The sequence below is a fragment of the Crocodylus siamensis genome, chromosome 4, assembly GCF_052110815.1.
Source record: "Crocodylus siamensis isolate JL-2025a chromosome 4, ASM5211081v1, whole genome shotgun sequence".
Taxonomy (NCBI): domain Eukaryota; kingdom Metazoa; phylum Chordata; order Crocodylia; family Crocodylidae; genus Crocodylus; species Crocodylus siamensis.
In genome coordinates, this window is record NC_143398.1 from 139706597 (window position 1) to 139724113 (window position 17517).

General features: G+C 45.6%; 1 protein-coding gene across 5 annotated transcripts in view; it reads right to left on the minus strand.

The window, feature by feature from the left end:
* TEAD4 (TEA domain transcription factor 4) overlaps positions 1-17517 on the minus strand; it is an 84518-nt gene that overhangs the window by 25729 nt on the left and 41272 nt on the right. For 3 of the 5 annotated variants that reach the window (XM_090043948.1, XM_090043944.1, XM_090043945.1), the window contains exons 4-8: positions 10988-11052; positions 10164-10226; positions 5867-6007; positions 2761-2804; positions 1765-1820 (exon numbers count right to left, since the gene is read on the minus strand). In XM_090043948.1, the coding sequence (XP_089900074.1) occupies positions 1765-1820; positions 2761-2804; positions 5867-6007; positions 10164-10226; positions 10988-11052 (369 nt within the window). The remainder of the gene's footprint in view (positions 1-1764; positions 1821-2760; positions 2805-5866; positions 6008-10163; positions 10227-10987; positions 11053-17517) is intronic. The other 2 variants (XM_090043946.1, XM_090043947.1) reach the window with 2 other exon arrangements.

Sequence of the window (17517 nt, forward strand, 5' to 3'; positions counted from 1 at the left end):
TCCTCATGTAAAAAGATCTTATCACAGACCCATCATCCTGTTCCACCCCAATCAGCTTCCCAATAGTTTCTGCCTAAGGGATTATGCCCAGAGGTGCTGCTAAGGAATGAATCAATTTTCTATAGAGATTAATGAAAAGATTCCCACTGGGCACATCTACACATGTCCATATGGCAGCGTTGTTACTGTGCCATACTTTACTACTTCATTTTAGTACTTCTTTTTGGAAGTACTAAAGCATGGTGCAGTAGCAGCCCATACTGCGCTGTACACTGGGCACATGATTATTTTTAGCCACTACTTCACTGTAGCGGCATGCTATAATAAGGAAGTGTGCCACTATGGTGAAGTGGCTGCTGGTCACATGTAGATGCATGTCAGTGTGTCACTACGGCGATGTAGCGTCACATGTACACGCTCCCACTGATTTCAAATGGGATCTGGATATGGACTTTCTGTGAACAGTAAACTGAGCAGAGGAGGAGCACCTTCATTAAACCCTCCTAATGAGGAAATGGTGCAACTGGGCGAAAAAGCCACTTTCTGCTCTGCCCCACTAGGGTAGACTAGAAGTGCAATCCTTCATTATGGAGAAGACAGGGAGATCTAGGAGAATGGATGCAATGCTAGGACTTCAGATGTAATGGGTTTTCAAGCTGATCCAAACAAATCCTTTTCAGACTTCTCTTCTCAAGAAAATTGGGGAAAAAAACAAAACCAAAAAACTCCACAAAAACAGGTATTTGTTACTGGTCAAATGAAATTTTTCCTTTAGACCTCTTTCTCTCTGTCTTTAGTCCCTTGAGGGTCAATAGCCACCTTAACTAAAGCTTTTCATCTCCTCCTTTCTTACTCAATCTCCTTCCATCTTGTCTTTCCAATTTTTATGTTATCCTCCCATTGTTGCCCTGGTGTGCCTTGAGGTCTGATACCCTTCTCACCTCCTTTAGCCTTAAATTAAACATTTTGCTTTTGGTTTAAGCTTTCTTTTTTTAATCCTTCTCAAAGTGTTGGCAACTGTTAGAAATGAAAACCACATTTTAAAACAAAAATTGAAACATTTTGTTTGGAAACTGTTCAAATAAAATATTCTGACTTTTTGGATTTCTTTATGGCCCAAACTATTTGTTGAGTTTGATGAAGGTTTTGGTTGTCAAAAAACTCACTCAGTTCCAATTACAAGCTTATTACTGTCTCTATCACTGCTTCACGATGTTGCATTAACATTCTTTGCTTCAGCTAATGGGAATGGAGTATCCCAGTCCCTTGGGTGGCTTTAAAAAACTCAACCTAATTTCCCAATAACTCTATCTGTGGGCAGGGATGTTCTCTGTCGTTTTGTTTCTCAGAGTTGCTGCAACCTGTTTTGTAGGAAACATACGCACCAGGCTCTCATGGAAACTTTTGTTCTTCCTTGTTTGTTTTTCCCTTCATCTCAAATGGTACAATACAGACCAAAGTGAAGAGTGCTTTTAGTTTGTCAAAGACATAGCCATGGAACCCAACAAAACTTACAAGGACAGATATGTAAGAGCAGATTCAAATGAATATGTGGAGTTGTGAGGTGACACACGTGGTTGCCTTTACTGACTAAATGGTTCTTCTAATTTTTATTATTTCTCAGATCCTTGTGGTAGACTAGATCTTGCTTGTTTTAGCTGGAGGGAATATAGCACTTGACAGCGACAGCAAGAGAATTTTGATTTTCCCTCCTAGAGACAGGATGTGCATGTGCTGTACAAGGAATTGCCTCTTTCCATTTACCTGGTAATGGGAGTGGAGGTTGAACAGCGTAGGTTTGCTGAGAAAACGGCTTCACGCTGCAGGAATGATAAATGAGTGTTAATAAAAACAGGAAAATCAAAGCACTTCATTTAGTTTCGAGCAAGTTAAGTGAATGGCCCAAACTCGGGGGTCTATAGGTGGAAGAGGTTTTAAGGATGTACCTACACATGACGCAAGGAGGTATCAGGCAGCAGAGGGACCTCAGTAGGATATCTGTACCAATGAGACTCACCCATGGGGCACCCTTCAAGCTCACCTCAAAAATATTATGTCTGAAGATCAGAGGACTCTAGCTTGCTTGTTATAAAGACTCCCTCAAGGTACAAGCCCTTTTTTTATACTACCTCATATCCACAAACATGTGTGCCAATGCGTAGCATGTGAGTAAAGTCAGCAAAACGAGCTTCTCTGTGTTGTACTCCCCAGAACCCCTGTCAGATGGTATATGCTTTATGCACTTCTCTGTAGGGACAGATTTTCTGAAACCCTCAAAAGTCTCAACAGGACTAGGGGTTTCAAGATCGTTCGGGTGATATCCTCAGGCTCCCTCAGCCTGGCTCACATCTAGGAATTGAAGTACAAGGACATCTATGGGGGTATAAAACTGAGAAGCCAAGAGTAGGCATAAGCTGAAGAAAAAAGGGAGGCTTATTTAAATGTATACCTACTTACAACTGCTTATTTGTGCCTTTACTAGCTACATTCTCCCAACTGCTCACTGTAGGCCTAATCAGGCCCAGTGTGAAGCCCTGTTTCCAGGAATAAATAGGGTGCACGTGGAATTTCTGAGTTTGTGTGTAGAAGCTGGATGTAAGCTGCACATTGATTAGAAGCAGTGAGTATCTGCCTTTCTGAGAACCAGCACCTTAAGACTTCTTTAACCTTGAGTAATAGAAGGTATTTCCCAGACTAGGGGAAGCATCCATCCCGCCACTGGAAGCAACTGTGTAAATGCTCAAGTATGGGAGTACTCACTCTTGAGAGGGTCCAGCTTGGCCAGGCAAAGCTCCTTGCCAAAACTGCAAAACCAAAGTACAGACAGTCACCAACCTGAGGCTACAGAAAACTAGGGTTTATGATGGTCCTGTACATCTACGTTTGTAGGGCAGTTCTATGGGTTTGCTGCTGTTAGAGGCAAATGATGACAGACCACAAATCTGTAAGGATGGCCAAGGAAGCCTGTATCCTCCTGCAGTGGTTCTGATCGGTCTTGGAAGAGCTAAACCAGAAAGGGCAAATAATTAAAGCCAGCATTTTGAAAAGCGACCACTAGAAATGAATGCCTCCATTTTCAGTCTGAAATTCAGCTCAGGACGGACACCTGAAACCAGAGGTTCCCATAAAAATCAGCGACCACTATGGAAAACTAGGCAAAACATAACCAGCCTGTGGGGCAGATGAGCACCAGGAGGTGCCTTGCCTTACAGGGATGGCTCCATGCCCATCTCTGGCTCTCCTACCAGGGTAGAGTCAGGAAAAGAAAAACAGTAAGACAGAGTGGGGGTCTAGGTGAAGGCTCACGGTGCACAAGCAGCAGCCTTGTGGGTTGGGGAAAGGGTGGCAGAAGCAACTGGGAAGGTGAGAGGGTAAGGTGGCGAGGCATACAGTTGTGAACAGTGTGCAGTTCAGACACTCTGCCTCCTCTTTATCTATAAAGGTCAATTCCTGATCCCTACAGGGCTGCAGTATAAGTGGCAGCACAAAAAAAGAAAAAAAAATAGTAGGTAGAAGTCATGACATTCAAGTGACTGATCTAGTGGCTTTAGATCAGGAGTGGGCAATTATTTCAGCTGGAGGGCCAATTAATGAGTTTTATTAAGCTGTCAAGGGCTGCATGGGTAGCCCCACCCCCTGGCAGTTGCCCCACCCCTTGTTACCATCTTGGGAATGGAAGTCCCACCCCTCACCCCTGACCTTTGCCACCATAAGTCCTTCCCTTTACCCCTTTACTTATTTTGGGAGGAAAGTTGGCAGCTTAGAACCAGAAAAAACCAAATCATACACTAAAAGTCAAACACCTACTATAACATATTTTAATTTTATTACAAAAAATTTTTTGTCATGATTTGTGTTTGCATATTGTATATAAAGGTGATTGCATAATAACTCAAAAATAAATTCTTATTTCTGTATATTGTGGAGGGAGGGTGTGCATGTGGTGTGTGTGATATGTGTGGCATGGGTGTGTATGGGGGGGGTGGGTGTGGGGGGGGGTTGTGACAGGGTGTGGCTGTGTGGGGGCATAAGGTATGTTGGAGGGTTGTGTATGTGTGGGGGGTTATGGGAGCAGGGTGTGGATATGTGGGAGGTTTTGGTGGAGGGGGATTCCTTCCATCCACTCCCCCATGGCAGAGCAGCAGGCAGGGCATAGGCACACGACAGGGCACAGCTCTGCCCAGCACTGCATATCATAGTGAGGGGTGCAGCCTCCATGCAGCTGCCTGTATTGCCAGTGCTCCCTGTCACTCACGCGCAGCCCCTGTTCTTGCACAGCAAGGAGGGAAGCCTCGTGCACTGGAGCCAGGTGCCTTCCCTGCTGGGGCTCCGCAGCACCAAAGAGAAGCCTCAGGTACTGGAGCCCACTGCCTTCCCTGCCCCATAGGGAAAGGTGCCTGGGGCTTCTCTGCGCTGCAGTGAAGTTCCTGTGAGGAAGGCAGCTAGCTCCAGAGCCTGAAGCTGCTCTCTGGTGCTGTGCAGCCCCAGCAGGGAAGGCACCTGGCTCCAGCTCATGGGGCTGCCCTCCCTGCTGTGCAAGTACAGGGGGTGCATGTGAGTGGCAGGGAGCACCGGCGATACAGGCAGCCAGGGGAGGCTGCACCTCTCACGGTGATGTGCAGTGCTGGCTGGAGCCACACCCCACTGGGTGCCTGTGCTCTGAGCACGCCTCCCGCTGCTGCTGCTACCACCTGCCGGGGCTGTGCACCATGGGGGAAGTGTGTGGGGGGGTCCCCACACCCGCCCACCCTCTCTTACACCCACACACTGCCCACCCGAGCTCTGTGCTGCAGCTGCCCCCTTGTCACCCTGGGCACAGGCTCCATGTTACCACCAGCCCCAGCCCCATGCTCCTCTTTCTCACCCAGCTGCAGCCCCACCCCTGTTGCTTCCCTACTTGCTCCTCGGAGCCAGCAGGAGACCAGAGAAGCAGAGGAGGTCCTAGGGGCTGCAGCAGCAGCAGCCCTGCATAAAAGCTGAAAGCTGGCTGGCTGGGCCCTTCCACTCATGAGGGTGTGAGCAAGGCAACAAGGTACGTTTTGGGGGCTGCATGTACACATGGGCACCTCACACCCACCCTTGTGGGCGGAAGGGCTGGGTGGGGCACAATGTGTTGGGAGGCCCTATGGGACAGATGAAAGTGCTTGGTGGGCCGAGTCTGGCCCACAGACAGTATTTTGCCCACCCCTGCTTTACATCATGCCTGCTCACTGCTTTATATCCAACCTTCTTCACCCTCCTAGCACACTCCTAAACCACAGTGCATAGACCTTCATGGTGCACCTGTCCCAAAGGACCTCTTCAGGATCCCAATGGGACATTCCCCTTTTCAGGACAGACAGAACATTAAGTTTCCATGGGCCTAATTTAAAGATCAGGGCAGTTAATGGGAGTCTTTCTACTGACACCATGGAGCTTTGGGGGACTAATTTAGCCTTCTATATTAGGTCATCTGTTACTGTCATACCCACGGACTTGTCAATGTAGATTCTTGAGATGAGGCTGTGAAAGATGAGGAGGGCAGGGATGAATTAAAAGTTCCCCATAAAAGTTCTGTGCTGAAAAAAGGAGTACAGACATCTAAGGAAATTGCTGACAATTAAAAACATGAAGGACCTGAATTCCCTTGTGTCTATTGCAGCATTACACAAAAGCACAGTGTAACTTTCCTAGAGGAACTCATAATGTAAGCCTTCCTGACAAGAGAATCTGGCCCAGCAGGAGGCAGTTACTTAACCAACAGATTTCTGAGATCCATTTTGGTTTTCACCCTGTTTTATCTGTATGGGGCCTTCCTGGGTGCATGTCTTCTGCTTTCCAAACCTCAGCTCTTGCTGGCCCACCAGACCCCATTGCCCTTACTTACACTCACCCCAGAAACAGCAGGGTAGGCTGGTCGTGGGAGGCCAGGCAATGCCATTTTACTGTGGAAGGCAGTTGCGGAGATGATCTGGGCAGATGACATTGTGGCCATACTCTGCATGGCTTTATCTTTAGCTGCCTGATCCTAAATGGAGAAGAGGAGGGAATGAAAGACACAGGATGGTTATAGTGGGCACCCAGCCTTCCCACTGACTTCAAGTAGGGAAACACATGCTCAGCAACTCTAAAAACCGGGTTTAGAACCATTCAACAAGGATCTTCTGAAGCACAAAGCTCTTCTGCATCACTTGAGTTAAGACTGTGATTCAACCTCTGTAATCAGCTCCTGTGATTGCTTGCTCAGAACTTTCCTAGCACTTCCCCTATTGTTCTGAAGCTTTCAGCTCCTGGTCTCAGCTCTGTGGCTGAGATGCTTTTGTTATAGAAGGCCTGATCCAAACCATTTTGATATTTTGAATTACTGGCAAGAAATTGGTAGGTTTTGGGTTTTTTTGGGGGGGTGGAGGTTTGTTAAAAAAGAAACCTAGGATTTGACTTACTATTAACACACAAACAGCTCAACACCCCTATCAGAAGACAAGCACCTTCATTCTGGCATTAGGCTATTCTCAGTGAGAATGAGTTGCATTATTATCAGCCATTTCTTCAGGGAGAAGGTGAACAATTATAAAACTCAAGAGAAAGTAAAAAATAAATGAACAACTAAAAATAATCCAATAAATGAGAATCACTAGGTGGAGTGTTCCACAGGTACCATATTTTCACTGGAATATCAGCAGAGGTCTAAGATCTCTGTGACATCCATAAAGTCCTGTTGGTATCATTCAGAGCATGAAAAGGAAACATTTTAACAGCTGAAATAACTTTAAAGTGTTCCAAAGCTATGCACATTTTCTGCAGAGCCATATTTAAATGATGGTTTAGGAAAACATTTTAAAGGTAATCTGCAACTTTAAAATAAGATTTGTATCTTTGCTGCTTCCTCTGGAGATAAAAACCCCTTCAGATTTGCCAGCTGCCATAATGGAAAGTCTTTTCCCTACTCATTTTTTTTTAACGAGGCATCCAAATCCAACCTTCCTTCTTTAAGCAAAAGGATTGAAAACAACAACAAAATAGAGAACAGAATACAGAACTTGTGGAATTATGATCCCCACAAACACTTAGGAAATGAAATGGGGCAACTGAGTGGAAGGGATTCGTAATTCAATTATTTCCCTGTTTTTTTAATTATTTTGTTTTTCTTGTTCACATCTCTTCATTCAAACGACTGACTAACAACTAGGAGGAAATACATTTTTGTTAAAATAGACTCCTTTCCCCTTCACCTAATGGCTAGAAAGCCAAGTCTATTTCTCTGAATCTCCAGCAAAAAAAGGGAAGACTAGACTTCATATTCCATGTTATTCCTTATGAAACAAGTACACCAGACAAAACAATAAGAATGAAAAAGCCAACCCCCACTTCATTCCCTTTGCAGGCCTTTTTTTACATTGCAAGGAATGAAAAAGTGCATAATCCACCTTTTTTTTTCTTTTTTGCTGGTCACTTTCCTCCCAGACTTTGTCATTATGACAAAGATTCACCAACCAGGACATGGAAACACAAAGTCTGAGAGAGTGTTTTCCCCTCAAGCTTTACCCTATCTTCTCTGAATTCATCTTGAACCTGATGTAAAAGTCTATTTTCCCAGCCCTGTGGTCAGCTGCAGACAACACTCTGGATTGTGTTGTGAAAAGAGCACTGCATTAATTGCCAGATAAATCAGAACATGGCAGGTCTGATCTCTGAGGTATAAACACGGAGCGAGGAAGGCAAAGCAGCAACAGCAGAGCACAACCACTGTCAGCAGGGAGGTGAGAGAAGGGCAGACATCCCTCATATTTTAACTTTTTGCTTTAGGAAGATGACTGGGAAAAGCAAAGAAATTAATGAGTTGAATCAGTGCTGCCAATTTACCTCTGCAGGCCAGAAAGGAACAGCCAAGTGCTGGGAAATGGCACACCACAGGCAGCTGGGCAGAGCTCACAGCATGGCCCAAGAAAATGCTACAGGGTCCTAAGTAGTGGAGCTCCCAGAGATATAAACCCAGCCTGCCTGCCCCTGTGCGTTAAGTGGAAGCAAGCCCGGCTGACTTGCTCTTCAATCATGCCAAACCCCAGAGCTTCAATGTGCAAGGAAGGGAGTCAAGGTTCCAATTATAAGCAGCAGTAAATCTTTTAACACCCTGGGCAGTTGTTGTTTCCTGCGCTCTCTCTTATCTTTCACAGGACTCCCTCTGAATGGACCACTTACTGGCACCACAGGCTTTGAGCCCATGGCCAAGCCTAGCAGCCCTGAATTGGGCAGCTGTAATTTGCTGCTCCTTTGGCTTCCTGGAGCATCTGGAAAACACAGCAGGCTAATCAGTGACTAAAAACAGCACCAAGTTCTAAAATAAAACCAAGGGAAGGGTCACAAGTAACTACAGCAAAACCTTGTTAGTTCAATATTGGATAGTTCAAAGTATCAGATACTTTGAAACCAACAAGGAAGGCTTGCATATGCTTTAGGATTTAGGATACAGCTAATTCAAGATATGGAGACTTTGAAATTTGAAACACTTTTCTGGCCCGTTGGATCAGAAAAACCTCCTTACTTTTAAAATTGAAGTCCTTTCAGTGCCTTTAACAAAGAAAACCTCAACAAATACTTAATCTATCATTAAACTGTTGCCAGAGGCACCACAGGCTAAGTTATGGGAACCCAACTACAAAGTTGGTTGAATACACCCCATACTGACCATTCCCATACAGCACCTAATACAAAAGCAAGGTCCATACTTATTGGCAGTAAGAACCTTTATTTCTCTTTAAAAAAACAGGCAGATGCTCCCCCAGGAAGAAACTGGCACTCAGCCTAAAGGTACTATAGTACATGGCCAGCACAGGAAGGACCAAGGACAGTCCTGACACCTTCCTTCTGGTATCAAAAATGCTTGATCTTCACCAAAAAGCCCAAAATACTGATGACAGCCTACCATAAGTATAACCTAGTATGGCCCATCTAAATAAGGCATAGCAGCCACTGTGTTTCATCCCCCTCAGCACCGACTTTTTTTCAAGTCATGATGAAACCCTGCATCAAATACATTTCAACTTCCTCTTCACTCCCACAGCTGAATAGTGCTTTTTTCCCCTCATTTCCAATTATTCCTATTTCTTTTATCAACTTTAATTGTCCACCAAACCTCACCGAACATCTATGGAGATGAGAATCTCTGTTGCCCCCTCCTTTGGCCTGTCACATATGATTAGCATGGCTCTGCCCACCTCTCCATAAGCTGAAGCCAGAGCAGGGAGCTCAAAACCTCATCTGCATATACATTTTTGAAGGGTCCCAGGACTTGTGGAAAGAAAACCAGTTCTAGTTGTGAGTTGGAGGAAAACAGCACACAGGTCCTTTGCAGAGGGTATCTGGAATACACACATATGCTGAGCAGTGCTGGGCTGTAGGGTTACTATGGCTTGAAACACTGTTGACTCTGCTAGGGTCTAGCCCCATGAACCACATTATAAACCACAAGCCTTTTGGCTTTGAAGTAGCATCTTATGTAGCTTGTACTTGGATTCCTATGGTGGGTTAAGGAGGCAATGATCAGTGACTAGAAGGAGTATGTATTTTACAAAAAAAGTGTGCACTTTGTATAAACATACATAGAAGTACTTTTTAGAGTGTGCTTATGCTAAATTTAGAGCAGTTTACAAAAAAACAGAAATAAAACAGTGATTATGAAATGGGTTTTTTCTGTTAACATCTTATTTAATGCCTGCATGGCTTCCTGCACAACTGAGTCTGTACATACTGTAGCAATTTGCATACATGCAAATTACTATGTATACAGTTATTTGGAGCCCATTTATTTCAAAGTTGCTATTTTTTGGTCCCCTGCATTTCAAATTAAAGAGGTTTTCCTGTAGTGCCCCAAATAAATGAGATAAATGCTGTTTTATGACCAGGGTCCACTGACTTGGTCCAAGGCTTCACAAACCAAAAGTAATTCAGGCTTAAAGAAATCAAAGTCATTGTTTCTTTGTTCTTTAAATAGAATTGTGCCCTGCGTCACAGAACCATAACAATACCAGTGTGAGAGCAACACTTCCTGGGAAGTGCTCCTTCCTCCCCAGCTTGCTACAGTTTCAGTGCTGATCTCACTCTTTGCAAGGCTATTCCAAGAGAGGAGGGAGGATGGACCACTGCCTCAGGGGGTGATGTGCTTTGTTTAAGGACACACATCCTACCTTTAGCTTGGCTTGGATCTCTCGAGCTTTTCGACGTGCCAGCACCTGGATGTGACTAGATACCTGCAATTGAAAACAAATTCCATCTGGATTTACTGGTGCTGCTTGGCATCTGCTTGCCATGTTAAACATTCATTTGGTGCCTCTGAGATGGGGAGTTAGTGGTCCTTTTAATTTTCTTTCTTTTCTATTTCTTTTTTTTTTTTTTTAAAGAGGCAATTCCAAACATAAATGAGCCATGATACAGAAGGACAAAAGAAATGGCCCTTTAGAGGTCTCCTCCCACACAAATGTTTCTGTGAAACTGGAGCCCTGCTGGGAAGTGGAAGAAGAATTTTTACTCCAAAAGGGGCTGAAAACAGTGGGACTATTTCTCCTTGTGGTACCATGTCCTGGTCTTTGCCAGGGAAAAAGGGCATCCCCCCACCAAATGGATTTCATGCCCTTCGTTCTTCTTCCAGGCATTTGTAGATAATTTCTGACCCTCAGTCAGTAAAATAGGAGGTCTTTATGTTGGTGGTCATGATGTTGAGGGCATATGAAGAGATGCTCACTAGTAAAATCATTCTACCGACTGAGTTCTTGGCTGTGGAAACCTTCCTCTGTGCCCCAGTGTGTTGGAGATGGACAAATGTGACAGGCCAGTAAGACAACATTCAGACTGACTGCACTCTCATTAACCAGCATGCCACAGCTGGTTCTCCTTCCAAAAACACATAGACTAATAACTGGTGAGCAGAGAGGCATTTTGTTCACTCAGTCCTTCTGCATCTGTAGCAGCACTTACGAAGGAGTAAGCATAATGTGGCAAAGTTTGTGCCTACCTGTTTCCTTGTGCGTGTTTTCCCTGTTCTCAGTTTAATATAGCGGGCAATCAACTCATTTCGACCTGGAACAAGGAAATAGTGCATGGTTAAATTTAGACAGTTAGGATCCTGGTGAGAAGATGCAGCATGGAGTTTTCTATCGAAAGAAGCCTGCAGGGAGACAATACACCCTCATGCTGACCCCCTAACTCAGAAATGTGTTCATTTAGTCTGTTGTGGTAGAAACCTGTGTTTTAGGAGCAGAACTCTGGGCTGCAAGTTCTATTCCCCATGTTGTATAAACAAGTTAAAACAGACGGTTCAACCTTTTTGGCAAGTGTGCCACAATGCTCCCTGAGTGCCACTCCCATCCCCTTGCCCTGCCTGATCTGCTGCTTTGCTCCCTACCCGTGCTTCCCACTTGAACTGCTACTCTGTTTCCTGCTTCCTACCCTATCTGCCTCTGTCTTAAGAGTCCGCTCTCTAATCTGCCATGTAGAACACAGAGATGTTTACTGCGCAGTACACTAATTAGCTATGCAGTGAACATCTCAGCATCTACACGTACACCTCTTTTAGGCTAGAGTAAACTAATTTACTCCACAGCAGGATAGTATTTGTAATACAAGTACTATCTTGCTGCAGAGTAAAAAACTCCAAAGCAGTGCATGTATAGACATTAGAGAGACTGGCTGGGACATAACAGTGTTCACTGAGGGGGCTGCCTCCTGGCTAGCCCTGCACTGAAGCAACCTAGTGCCCAACTATTCCCTCTGCAGCACATTGGGCTGGCAGGAGCAGCCCTGGGCTGGCAGGCTGACCCCCAGGGGTCCCTGCAACTAGTGCTGCTCTGACCTGGTGCCATGTGCTGCACATGAATAAACCATGAAGCTGATTGCTCCAGAGTTGATTGCTCCCCGGCATCCATGTTCAAAGGATACACCCAGGATCAAAATAAACTTCAGAACAATAAGCTTGGCAGTTTATTTATGCACAGTAATAGCATGCATAGATGTGCCCACAGAGGCTGCCATGTCACTTGTGGCACATGCTGCAGGTTGGCCATCCCTGCTGTAAAATGACCTATAAAGGAAAAAGAAAACAGGTGGTGCATTTATTATTGTTATTGCCATAGCATTTGGATGTATCCAAATCATGAACTAGTTAGTACCCCTTTGTACTATGTGCTGTTCCAGACACAGGACAAAAAATCCCTCCCTGCTCCAAAGCATTTACAAGTTACAGGACAGTGTGAATGACAGGTGGATACACACAGGTGGAGGAGTACAAGCAAACAATGAGCCAACATTTGCCATAAGGCTAAAAAGGGATCTTGGTGAATCAACAACCCAACCAATGTCAAGTTTTTGTAGGTCTCATGGTAAAACAGAATCTTAAGGAGGAATGTTGGAGGAGGATATGAGGAGATACCTTGGTGAATGCATGCAGGAAGCTCCCCCCAGCATGAGAGAAAGCACCCAGGTGCCTGTCTGAAAACCAAGCCAGTAAAAACATAAAGACATAATAAGTGCCAACCAATGGTACTGATCTAGCTCAGACATGCTCAGGGTGCAAGTATCCAGTCCACAGGGCTCCCTATAGATTGGGAAATTTAGTATGAGAGAGCAGTGGCAATAAATATAGCCACCCTCCCTGCTGCAGTTTCCTAAAGTCCAAGCTCCACGCAGCGGGCCGGAGACAGGTCATGCCCCCTCCCCCACAGCTGGATGCAGTTGGCCCATGCCCCCTTTCTGCCATGGGGCCAGGCTCAAGTCCCCTTTCCCCCATAGGGCTATGTTGGGGCTGGGCCAGACCCCCTTTCCCCATGGGGCAGGGTTGGAGCTGGGCCATGCCCTGTACCTCCCCTCCAAGGGACGAGGTTGGAGCTAGGATGCCCCTTGCCCCACTCCATGAGGCCAGAAGGGGCCCTACTGTGACCACCCTGTGCCAGATTGGGACCACTACCTGGATCCAGCCCATGGACAGCCTGAGTGAGGCCCATCCAGCCCACCAGCTAAAAAGATTGAGCACTACTGATCTCCAACAGTGTCAGGGATGGATGCTATGGAGGGAGAACACTGAACCTGATATATCTAGAGTGATCACCCCTATTCAATACTTTCTTTGGCATCCACTTTTATTGGTTTAGAGATCCCAGAGGAAACTTCTTCAACTGTTCTGTTGAATAGCCATTAATAGATCAATCATGGATGAACTGATATAGACCCTTTTAGAACCTGGCTATGCTTCCTGCCTCTGGAAGACAGGGCACACAGGGTTAACAGAAGCCAGAGTTCACATTTTAATGCTGAATGAAAGATGAAAGTGACTGATGATGAAAGTGGCTGGTTGTGAAGTGCCTTGACAGTGAAGACCAGTAACTTAGGTTTGATGTGATGAAGTAGGAGCACCCAGGGGAGGACACAGAGGAGGGTGACAGTCTCAAAGCAGCCAGGTTCTGGAGGGAGATGAGTAAAGCAAGATTACATTTGTCAAGGCCAGAGAAAAGGATGTAGTAACCGATATGGGAGATGATGAGAGCCTGGATGAGAGTTAGCCCTGTGTAGAAAAGGAAGGTTGTACCTTGGGATATTAGACAAAAAATTCTGCAAGATGAAAGGACCTGAGGCTTCTCTACAACTTTATTGGAAACCGTCCTTTGTGGAGTTGCATCTTAGGCCAGCTAAACAGTTATTTTGCCAGTCTGGCCTAAATGATGACACTATGTGGAATCACTTGTAATGGCTGAAGCACTTCTTTGCTGCTATAATCAGATCTTTGTCAAGTAAGTTACTTAGAGGTTTAACACAAGATGTAAACACGTCTAATTGAGATAACTTTGAGAACAAAAGGATCTTTTAGAAGTAAACACAGCCCCAAAATAGGATACCACTTGCAAACCAGGCCCAAGTTATAGGCCTGAATAATGTGGTGGTTGTGTTGGCCTCTATGAGTGAGTGAGAAAGGAAATTGCCAAAGTAGACTTGGTGACAGGTGGAGTGATACATGTGTTTCAGCTATCTTGATCTTGAACCAATGGCTCAGGAATCACAAGGAGATATCAGAGAAACTGATATCAGTAGTTTTGTCAGGAGGAGAAAGGAGTGGACCAGAAAGGTAGATCTGGGAGTTGTCATCATTGGAGCTGAAAGTTGAACTGGCATTTGTGAATGACATTACCCCAAAATCAGATGTAGAGGGAGAACAAAAAGTGACAAAGAACAGAGGCCTCCTGGGATCCCCAGGGGAAGTTGGAAGAGGATGAGGAGGTTCCTTCTAAGGATACTTTGAAGGAGAAGTTGGAAATACAAGAGAATCAAAAGAGGACAGAGGACAAGAATTCAAGAACAGGAGCAAGGTACATGGTGTCAGAGGCAGCAGCTCAAGTCAAGCAGGATTATAATGGAGTACTGGCTCTGAGACAGGGCCTGGAAAAGACCCTTACAGAGTTATCCAGACTAGTTCCTTTGGAGTCAGACATGTGAAAAGCAGATCAGAGAGTGTCTAGTAAGAAAGCAGAGGAAATGAACTCCAGATAGCAACAATAAACAGTATGTTAACTGAACTTAGAGATGGAAGGGGAGAGGGAGATAGGCCAGCAACTGGAAACATTTGCGGCGTCAAGGGTGTTTTTCAAGAGGGAAGAGGCTAAATTTCCGTTGTGAATGGACAGAGCCAGCAGAGAGTGGATTGTCAAGGAGAAGGGTATTGGGAGGGAGGAACTGAGGGCATGAAGGAGATCATGAGAGGGGATAAGACCACTGAGACACAAAAATAAAAAAGGTCTAGGGGAGGAAAGCAGATGAGGAAATTCTGTTTGTGTCTCTGAGAAGGAAGAGGAAAGAGCACAAACGAAGGGGGGTGGGATTTTATCAATTTTCCCATGGAAGAAAGACAAATCCTGTGGGGGGGGGAGAGAGAGAGAGATAGGGAGATGGAGGCAGAAAAAGGCACAGCCTGAGGAAAGAGTCAAAGGTAGTGAAGAGTCAGCTGCAATTGCAGATGTGGAAGTCAATGAAGGTGGAGATGCAGAGTTCATTAGCTGGGACAATGGCAGAACGAACAGAGAAGAGAATGAATTTGTGATTGAGGAGTCAGCCTGGTCACAAGATTTCTGCCAGAGGCACTCTTCAGCATTTAAGCAGGAGCAGAAGTGGATGCTGAAGGTGAACCTGAATGGTGGGGGGACCTTGTGCTGGAGAAGAGGGGGCAAGTGAAGAGTGTAGAGAAGTGGAGCCTGAAGTGCATCAACAACCAGAACAATGGAGTGAGAGAAAAGTGTAGTGCGGAGAGGGCTGACAGCACTAAGAGAATAGGACAGATCAACAGATTAACACTGAGGGAACAGAAGTCCTGGAAAGCCTGAGTAATAGGGCAGGAAGGAGGGGATGGGAAAAGTAGAAGGAGACAAGATGATGGCAGAAAAGTGGCTGCTTTCTCTCAGCATCAGAGAGAGCAGCGCTTGGAAAAGACTATCAACTCAATGACTCTTTTGATCAACAGTGGAGTTGAATCTATGGCTGCTGGTTGAATGAAGAGGGGAGGGTAAGGATTTGTACAGCTAAGGGGTGGGAGGCATGGCCAACATCTAAACTGGAGTCACTAAGGATAAGATTGTGAGAGCCTGTAGGGAAGAACTGAGAACAGAGAAACAAAGTTCTAGTGCTAGGCATTGGTGCACTGTCCTAGGGTGGAAGTTTGCTTTTTTAAAGGGGCGGAGCACAGTCTCCATTCTTATTGTTGTGTAAGGGGCTTATGTTTGGGTTATTGTTTTACTGGTGGTTTGGGATGAGACTGTAAGGCAAGGTGGAGGCCCCATTAGTGCCCAGTGGGAGGGGCACCTGACTGTGTAGAGCACAACACCAGAGGGGCACAGGGACACAGGGGCCAGAGGGCCCGGCACCAGAGGGGTGAAATAGACAGGAGTGTGAAAGAGGCCCAACACAGGGGCAGAGTTCAGCCCTGGAAAGGGCTAAGTGGGTCAACTGTTCATATAACACCTGCAAGGCATGGTATAGGGGAGGTATGGAGCCATGCAATTAGCTCATAAGGCTTGAGGTGTCCCATGAGGCATCATCTTGGAGAGAGGCCCAGCAACGGGTCCAAAGGCCAGTGCGGTCTAGTAGGGTTTAGTGAGACTAGGGGCCATAGAAAGGCTCATGGGCAGCCCCCCTATTTATTATTTTACCAACAAGGCATGGCAGGTGAGATAAGAAGGCACCCTCCGGGCACAGCTGGAATTGTCATGGTCACCCCTGGAACTCCCACCTGCAAACAACAGAGTTGGAGTGGGAGCTCCAGAGATGGCACAGGAAGGGGAGAGTTGGGGGATGGGCCTTAGGTGAGGAATGATGGCATGGGAGATGCAAAGGTAGTTGAGGGAAGCAGGTTGGTGGGGAAGGACCAGAGCTGGGACTCGTGTCACGAGAGCCAAGAGGGGCAGAACAGGATGAAGTAGTAGGATTTGGACTTCTGCAGGATGGGGCAGGCAGGGATCAGGAGAGCCAAGGGAACAACAGCAAGTAGAAGTAGTAGAAATTGTAAACGGGTGAAGACAACAAGGATCAGCAAATGAATCAGAATGAGGATCCTTGCATGGCTCATTTGTAATTAATAAAGACCAGAAGAATGTAGCTTTTGTGGGGGTAGGGTCTTTTTATGTTAGAAATTAACGTCCTCTACTCAATTTGCCATGGTAGCCTGCATTAGGACTAGAAATTTAATGGAAGTCATCCAGAAAATGAAAATTAGGAAGATACAGAATTTTTATTCAGATAGTTTAAAATTCTGGAGGAGAGAGACATTACTTGGCTTTTTAGCTTTTCGTTCCCTGCAAAAAAATAATCCTCCCCATCTAACTTGAGGACCTGAATGAACAAATCAGAAAGAAAAGTTATGTCTGATAAAGATTCAGGACCCTTCCCCATCAAAAGAGATGTGAAGGCCCCTCACTTCAGCAACATGATTCCTCTGGGGAGACCTGTTCCAGCAACAGGGGAGCCAGAGTTACTCTTTACAAATTTCTGAAGTAAAAGACACACAAAAAGAAAATTGTACAAAAAAAGAAATGCACACTTCCTTTGTCCAGGATAAATGCATTTGGTTTCTTTCTTTCTTTCTTTCTTTCTTTTTCTTTTTTTTTTTGGTTCTTCCTATATCCTGCAGTTACTTCTGCTGAAGGGAAATATTACCAGAGAATAGTTGCTGCAGGTCATTTTGAGTGTGTGGATTTTGGGGGTTATTTCCATGAAATGCAAGGAAGCATAGGCCTGGATATCTCTGGCACACTGGACATGTGGAACTTGAAGCCTTCCCCGTTGATGTGGTTGTTAGAGAGGCTTCTCTCTGGGAGAAGGACCAGGCCCTTAGCCAGAGATCCTCCCAGTTCGGCTATGCACAAATTAGGAATTACTTCTGTGCAAGACATGCGATGCCCAGCATAGTGCTTCTGACCTCTGGGATTCTCACTCTCCCTGCCTGCAGAGTGATGTGCCCAGGGGGGGAAATCAGACAGGAGCAGATGCTGGCAGGCCACCTGCCACCTGGCT